General features: G+C 37.5%; 3 protein-coding genes across 3 annotated transcripts in view; 1 reads left to right on the top strand and 2 right to left on the bottom strand.

Moving 5' to 3' along the window:
- Window positions 1–28, bottom strand: part of LOC136678503 (protein PTHB1-like) — a 53,814-nt gene extending 53,786 nt beyond the window's left edge. The window contains exon 1 of the mRNA XM_066656551.1: window positions 1–28. This exon is cut by the window's left edge and continues 75 nt beyond it. The gene's annotated coding sequence lies outside the window, so the exon portion shown is untranslated.
- A 649-nt stretch (window positions 29–677) lies between these two features.
- Window positions 678–3,638, bottom strand: LOC136679314 (ELL-associated factor 1-like). The gene is made up of 6 exons (XM_066657764.1): window positions 3,409–3,638; window positions 2,847–2,941; window positions 2,616–2,752; window positions 2,282–2,448; window positions 1,602–1,808; window positions 678–1,391 (listed from the first exon to the last, which is right to left on the bottom strand). The coding sequence occupies exons 1-6, from the start codon at window positions 3,509–3,511 to the stop codon at window positions 1,342–1,344; spliced, it is 759 nt and encodes a 252-aa protein (XP_066513861.1). The 5' UTR covers window positions 3,512–3,638; the 3' UTR covers window positions 678–1,341.
- A 581-nt stretch (window positions 3,639–4,219) lies between these two features.
- LOC136679486 (phosphomevalonate kinase-like) lies at window positions 4,220–7,711 on the top strand. Its single transcript, XM_066658023.1, has 5 exons — window positions 4,220–4,440; window positions 5,208–5,271; window positions 5,498–5,650; window positions 6,386–6,515; window positions 7,084–7,711. Exons 1-5 carry the CDS (start codon window positions 4,352–4,354, stop codon window positions 7,221–7,223), a joined length of 576 nt encoding a protein of 191 aa, XP_066514120.1. The 5' UTR covers window positions 4,220–4,351; the 3' UTR covers window positions 7,224–7,711.
- Window positions 7,712–8,004: the final 293 nt, after the last annotated feature.

Genomic DNA, 8,004 nt, shown 5'->3' with positions numbered 1-8,004 from the left:
CTACTCCGCGTTCCTGCTCTGCGCTCTCTGCGCTGTTGTCATGGCATCAACACTAACGCTCAGCGAACAGCCGTAGGAGAAAAAAATTAGCAAAATAAAAGTCCCCTCATTCGATGAACCATAACATTACTACCACCTCCTTGTTTCTACATTCAATGTCCATTTGATCATCTCCACTGACCATATAGTTGCTCTTTGTAGTTCTACAACCACAAATTCTTGTCTGTTTGTTGATCTGTTAACATTGTTAAGCTAATTTTACCCTGATATGCAAGTTTTTTTCCACCATGTTAAACTCAGCAAATGAAAATTAATATTATTGCTTCCTCTATAGAGGATTTATATTTTTACTTATGAATACATTCATAAATACATCTGTGGTGTGTATAAAAATGGTAATCTTGGACTTTTGTTTGAGAGTAAAATATTTCTTCTCATTACTGAGGTATGACCAGTTCTTTAGTCAAAAAGAGGGCACAACTGGCCAGTGTTGGTCTGGTCTATATCTCAATCACTAGGACACATGGTAATCACTACTGCTGTTATTACAATACTGTTAACAGTTAATTGTTTTTAATGATGTTAAATGTGAAAATAAATTGCTGACATATAGTGAAAGCGGTTTTGTTTACATTGATCAGGACACACATTCAACATTCAAGTCAAAGACAGCTGTTTTTGCTCCTTTAATACTGGTAATTTGAACATGGGAAGAAAAAAATACATTTTAAGACTCATCATTGCAGGATGATTAATAAACATCTGACAATCAAAGTGGCATCATACTTGAACCGTTGCAATGCTTAAGCAATTTGCAGTCCACATTCCCTATATACATTAATCTGTAATTTGTACACCTGAGTGTCAGCTACATTTTAGGCCAACATCTGGACAGCTGTCAAGAAGGTAGCCTTAAGGTTTTATCTTACGAGAGACAACCCAATGCTGGGGATTTCCTAACAAAGGCAGACAAAGCTATAACATGCCACATGACCTTCTTTAACAATGACTCAGACTTGGCATCTTCTTAGAAATTTGAGATATATTTCAGGAAAACAATGCATATAAATTAACACATTTCTGTTTGAACATATATGCTAAGAATTTTCATAACTACTCATACGTTTCAAATCTGCACTAAAACTTTGAAATATACATCTAATAAAATACACTCTTTGAACTTTGAAAACATATTGGAAACACAGATGAAAGTTGAGATAAAAACAAGAACATTAGCAGAGCTCAGCAACACAAAAGAAGGGGAGCCGAAGGAAAACATCACAAAGAGATTTGAACAAAACAAACAGAGATCCACGCTGGGTAATTGATGAAAGGCAGCCGTCAATCATCTTCACTGTCACTACCCGATTCACTCAGCTGCAGATCATTCCCTGTGGAGAGAACCACAAAACAGCAAGTTATAATTCATGTGAATATTTCTTTACATTATAAAAAGTCAAGTACAAACTTTTTAATGAATAACGTCAACTGAATGTTAATAGAATTGATTGTGTAATTAAACATGTAATAGCAATATTCCTTTCTGTAAAGCCTAATGAAAGCAACAGTTGTCAACCTCTACATATCTGAGAGAGACTCACTGAGTGTGTTCATCAGTTGGTTGCTGCCCTGGGGTTTGTTGGTGCCATTGGCCAGAGGGTCTCGTCTCGGGGAGACATTGCGTGTGTCATGTTCTCCATCGCTGCTGGAGCTGTCGTCTCCACTGCCCGAACAACTGCCTGAATCAGAGGAGCTACTAGTGCCACTGCTGCTCATCTGCTCTATGACCTCCACTTCAGCTCTCAGCTCTGAGAGAGAGAGAGAGAGAGAGAGAGAGAGAGAGAGAGAGAGAGAGAGAGAGAGTTTATAAGTATTTAAATCCAAGCTGTAAAGTAAATAAAGAGATATAGAACTAAAAGCAGAGGGTCAAAGAGAGAAGATAAGGGACATAAGAAACTGAGAGAACAGAAGACATATTTAAAAAGACAAACAGATGGCAAGATCATAATAACAATGTTTATGTCATAACACAATTTTATTTAAAGCCATGTTTGCCAATTTCAGTCCTGATTTGTTGTAATGAGTGTTATACAACTGATGAAATATTAAAGTCCTTCATCAACTGAATGAATTGAAAACTTGAGTTCTTCTACATTTTTAGAGCTACAGTGACAATCAATAGTTGAGCACAAATAGCTCCCTCTTGTGGCAAACCTACAGCCTGCTAAATGCGTAGGTGTGAGAGACAAGCCGGGTAGGCTCTAGTAGGACAGGAACTCACCTCTTTTGATATCATCCAGCTGGGGCTCAGGAGATGGGTTGTCCTTCATGGGGGATGTTTTGGCTCCTGAGCCAGGCTTGGTAGGCGTGCGGAACTGAGAGGGAGGCTGAGTGGCTCTCACTGATTGCTGCTCTATCCGAGCTTGGATCTTACTGCTGCCCTCAGCTCTAAAACACCAGCACAGGTGTTCATGATTAAGCCAACAACAGCTACACACATTCATCTGGCTTAAAAAATGTTTATAAATATGACTATTACTATGAATGAGTATAAGTAATTAATAGGTATTTATCTGATTAAGTGGGAAGCATAGACCTCAATAAAAAGTCCGCACCTTGTTTTCTTGACCTGAATGCTGCTACTAAGTTTCTCCAACATGAATTCTCCGGTGTCATGATTGATGATCAGAACACAGTCTTTCTGATACGGCCTTTTGTTGCCTTTGAAGACCGTCATGGGAGGAGTGGAACCCTTGTTTGTAAATGCCAAAGACAGCAATAATTACTCATGAGAACATGAGGTAAACGTGTTAATGCATGAATACGAAAGAAAACGAAATCCTTACCGGTATGTGTGGCAGTGTAATGGTGACTTCATCTCCTTTCCCCACCTGAAGCTCCCCCTCACAGGAGGTGTCAATAGATGCTGGTTTAAAATCATCTGGATGTTCAACGTAAAAAAGGGAGAAGATTATTTAATTATTTACTTTGAAAGCCCCCCTTTCACCCTGTTCATCAATGGTCCAGAACCTTACAGGACCACCACAGACCAAGTATGATTTGGGTGGTGGATCATTACAAAAACTCCATGCTGCAGTGACAGTGATTGGGTGGTGGTTTGTTAGTGTTTGTTGTGCTGGTACGAGTTGTATTGTTTTTTTAATCCAGTTACTGCTGGACTGAGAGTAGTTCACCAACCAAAATATATGCAACCAACAGTGCCCTGTGACTTAACGAGGTACATGTGTCTAACAAAGTGGAGAGTGAGCTACATTTACTGTTTGTTCAAATGTGTGGTATATATATATATATTCCAAATATTAGCTACTTAAAAATATGGATATAGCAGATAAAGCAGAGAATTAATAAATTAAATAAGCAGAAGTATCGAAGTGAAGATTTCCTCACATCGTATGGTGTGAAAAGAGGATTTCGGCCGTTTCTCAAAACTCTCCCCGAGCTTTAAAACATGCTCCTCTTTGTCCAGGAGAGGGTTGGAGCTGCCGTTCATCCCTGCGACTGACGCCAAAAAAGCTACATTTATGAGAAATGCTTTTACCACAGCCTCAGACTCTTGAGTTGAGGCTTAAATCCGAGGAAAGCTAACACAGGTCGAGCTTGTTGACAAACACCGTAAGACTCCTAAAGCTGAGTGCCCGGATTGACGAAATAAAAGTCCTTTACCACATCTAAAAGTCCACTTTAATATCAAAATTCTAGATACATTGTATTTACATGTTCAGTTCGTTTTGTTGTTTTAAATGTTAAGTTTAACTAAGGAATGTAATTATATAAATTAAGTTGTGAAATCAAACATAACATTTTTTAAAATAAGAATATTATTAGATATTAATACATAATTAATGGATTACTAGATATATTATTTCAATGCATATATATATATATATATAATTCTTATGTATGTATGTATAATATCTTATTTGTTTTTTTTATATATTTTTTATTAATTTATTTTGTTTTGTTTCTTTTTTTTTTTAGGAGGAGGAGGAGGAAGAGGACTTTTATCCAGCTGCTTTTATGTATTTTGAATCACTGACGTCCATGGCGTGACGCTCATCCGATTACCGTAAAGCCTACAATACACAAACGTAAGAAAAATAAACTAACTTTCTGAGCTTATCATAATAACCTATAAGCATCTATAATTATAGAGAAATGTTTATAGTTTATTAATATCCATATTTATTCAAAATTACAGAGTGCTTTATAACACAGCACAAACTTCACATAAATACTTCATATCGTTGTGTTACGGTACGAGGAAAGCGGGAGTGTCCTACTGTGAGCGCAGTGAGCGAGGGGAGATGGAGAGGGACATATTTCTCTCAGAATGGCACCACTGCAGCCTAAACTTATTTTACTGTTCAGTGGGAAAAGAAAGTCGGGGAAGGACTACGTGACGGATTTAATACACGAAAGGTGAGGAACATTGTATACTATTTAGTGCTATAAATGTATCTAATATGGTTTTCTTTAATTGTCCGTTCCACCTTAAATGCTGTAGGGTTGCGTTCTGTCGCCGGTCACCAGACTGTAGTTAGTCGACAGCTTCACTATTTAAGGTGGAACTGGTTAGTCCAACTGTATAAGTTCTTTTCTGTGTCATGTTACTGTAAACGTTTTTATGATTTCTCAGATTTTACGTATAACATTTATTATGTTATTTATATCATTTATCAAATTAAATATATTTTGTATATTTCTTTAATTTTTATTTGACCATATCTATTAAAATAGTGTTTATATATTTCGTCTCTCTAATTATACTTTCAATTATAATCTGTTGTTACTTTTATTTTGTAGCCATAATTTCACTATTATTTCAAGATTTTCCTCATATTGCTCATTGTATATTCTTTATATTTTTAATTCATAATTGTATTTGTCAGTACACTGTTTACACCTTTTTCTTTTAAAGAACCCTGTAAAGCATTTTAAGTTTCATTTATGTTTGTTATGAAAGTGCTATAAATATAATGATCGTTATTATTGTTTGTGTGCCTTAAAATAACGCACAGGCATAATACTGTTAAAATATGTTTAAACCATTTGTAAATATTTTATTTTCTATAAAAACTACGAGACAAACATAAACAGGTGTCACAAAGTGATTGATGCCATATGTTTGCACTAGACTTGGTTGATGTGATAACTAACATGTGTACAATGTACTGACCTTGTTTTAGACTCAGTTCACATTTGTGCTGCATTCTTCGACTTTCGGAACCCTTGAAATCTCAGTATGCACAGGTAAGTTTCATGCTCCTATATAAATACATTTAAATCTTCCATGTCATGGAAAACTTGTTATATAAGTTCATTAATGGACATTAAGCAGCAAAACTACTAAAATATATTAAGACCCACCCACACATTGCATTTATAAATCAGAAATTAAATAAGGATCTCAGGGAAGAGATAAAATATAAAGATGTGTATGAAAATTCCTCTGTATTCATATTGCTTCATTTATTAGGACCATGGACTGGACTTTGAGCAGCTGCTGAGTGCTGGCCAGTACAAGGAGAAGTATCGGGCCGATATGATCCAGTGGGGTGAGAGCAAGAGGCAGCAGGACCCTGGCTTTTTCTGCCGTCTGGCTATTCGCAATGCTTCCCAACCAGTGTGGGTGAGTTGTGCATTAAAAGCAAGTGCCTACTGACAACAAAACTACTGAGTTTTAAGAGCTTCAGAGTTGTCCAAAGACTTTTAGACATCAGTTCTTCCAACATTTCTTTATGAATCAGAGTAATTTCCCAGAAAAACAGAATCAGAGCACATTACTCAGGTCATATTCCTTGATTTTGACCTTGAAAGACCTCGTCTTGCTCCGTCTTAATGGTGAGTCCTGAGTTCTTGAATCGTAGCTCATCCCAGACACTACCCCAGCAATGTGACTTACTGCTAATCCTTCAGATCTCTTCCGAATGGGAATTAGCTTTCCTCAGAACTGTCTACTAACTCAGAATATTTGGAATTTAAGATCATCTGATGTTTTGAAGCATACATACTTGACATTTCGTAGATTAATTGATAGTTTTATAATAAAACCTACATAGATATGCATTGACTAATAGTATGAGATGCTGTGAAGACAAGTCTACTTTTGGGAGGAGTTGGAGTGGGGTTTGTGATCCACACCCAATCATCCATCATTGGTACCTGATCTACATAAAGATCATTTGACACAATGCCATCAAATTCTCATTGGACAACCCCAGTCATGTAAGGCCTTTCCAAAGAGAGCAGAGACAGAAAAGAGGTTTCAAACTACCTGTGATTTCAGAAAAGAATATGGCTAAGCAGCGATCCAGAAGCGTTTAACTGTGTATTAATAACGTTTCTTTTTATTTACATGGCACAGATTGTGAGCGACTGTAGGAGGATGTCGGATCTGCAGTGGTTCTGGAGAGAGTATCCACAGCAGTGTGTTAGCGTCCGAGTAGAGGCTTCAGAAGGGACCCGAGCCCAGAGAGGGTGGAGGTTTACTGCAGGTAAGAGAAAGAGTTTCTTTTGACCGTAAAAACAGACGTCACTTAATTGGATAAATGGAGTCTTTGGTAACTAACTTCATGCCAATAGGGATTTGCGTGGTATTACCTCAGGGTACTTTAGTGGGAATGTTCAATACAGGGGGTCCTCGACTTACGACGTTGATCCGTTCCTACATCGCGTCGTAAACTGATTTTCGGTGTAAGTCGGAACATACGTACATACTGTACGTAAATAACATACTGTAAGCACTTATCCTATCCTAACACCTATCCTCCTCGGTCCAGAGCCGCGTAACCGTGTATTCTTCCGCCGTGCCGCACACACCAAACACGAAGTTCACGTTACGACGTTTACGGCGCAAAACCACTAAAGTCGAAACAAGGCTTTATACAGTAAATGGGAGATGTGTCGTAACCACGAAACATCGTAACTCGGGACTGACGTAACCCGAGGACCTCCTGTATTTATTAATGACTCATAAGAACTACAGAAAAACAAGCTTGATAAATTGATGCGAAACCCATAACCCACTAAATCATCATAACTCAGTTTTGTCTCGTTCCTCAGGTGTAGATGATGCAGAGTCTGAATGTGGCCTCGACCAGGGCGTGAGCTTCGACTGGACTGTCATCAATGATGGAGATGATGCTCTTCTTGAAGGACAGGTTGAGAGGCTAGTGTCATTAGCTAAAGAAAGATCACAGTAGGATCCAAGACAAGAATTTCAAGAATTCAAGTCCAAGAATGTCTAGGACTGAAGCAGGGTTTGGATATCCTCTGCAATGATGGGAATTTGTATTAGAAACAAGCTGTATTTCACTGTTATGTTTCATAAATTGCTGTATTTTGCCCCCGACATCTGTGCATTTCCAGTTTCGGGGAATGTGATTAAAACTTCTCATTTGAACACTTGTGAAGGAAGCTGAATTAAAATAAGCTTAAAGAAAAGAGAAGCTTGGGTTGTTTCATATCTGACAAAGTATAATTTTAGTACCATTCCTTTTCAAAAGAAATAGCAGCTTCTAGAGTTGTTGTCCACCATCTACGTCACAGGCAAGACGCCTATTAGAGTTTCCCAACACCGTTGGGGGGGGGGGACCAATGGTCTTTTAAACCTTATTCCTTCAATTAGTAAGAAATAACATGTTTTCTGACTATCAATAAACACAAGTTAGGAACTCAAACTCCACTGTATTTATTTGTTTGACACTTTCATATCGCTGCTGCTTAGCCTTTAAATCATCATGCTGTATGAAGGAGGTATGCTTCCCAACTAGTGTGGATGAGTTGTGCATTAAAAGCATTTGCCAGTGCTATTTTATGCTGGTTTTTACTGACAACAAAACTACTGTTTTTTAAGAACTTCAGCAGTGGCCATATATTTAGACACCAGTTCTTCCAACATTTTTTTTAATGAAACAGTAATTTCCCAGAAAAACAGAATCAGAGCACATTACTCAGGTCATATTCCATTCCAATAAAGAAAAT

This window comes from Hoplias malabaricus, chromosome Y, assembly GCF_029633855.1.
Source record: "Hoplias malabaricus isolate fHopMal1 chromosome Y, fHopMal1.hap1, whole genome shotgun sequence".
Taxonomy (NCBI): Eukaryota; Metazoa; Chordata; class Actinopteri; order Characiformes; family Erythrinidae; genus Hoplias; species Hoplias malabaricus.
This window is presented reverse-complemented; position numbering and strand designations above follow the sequence as displayed.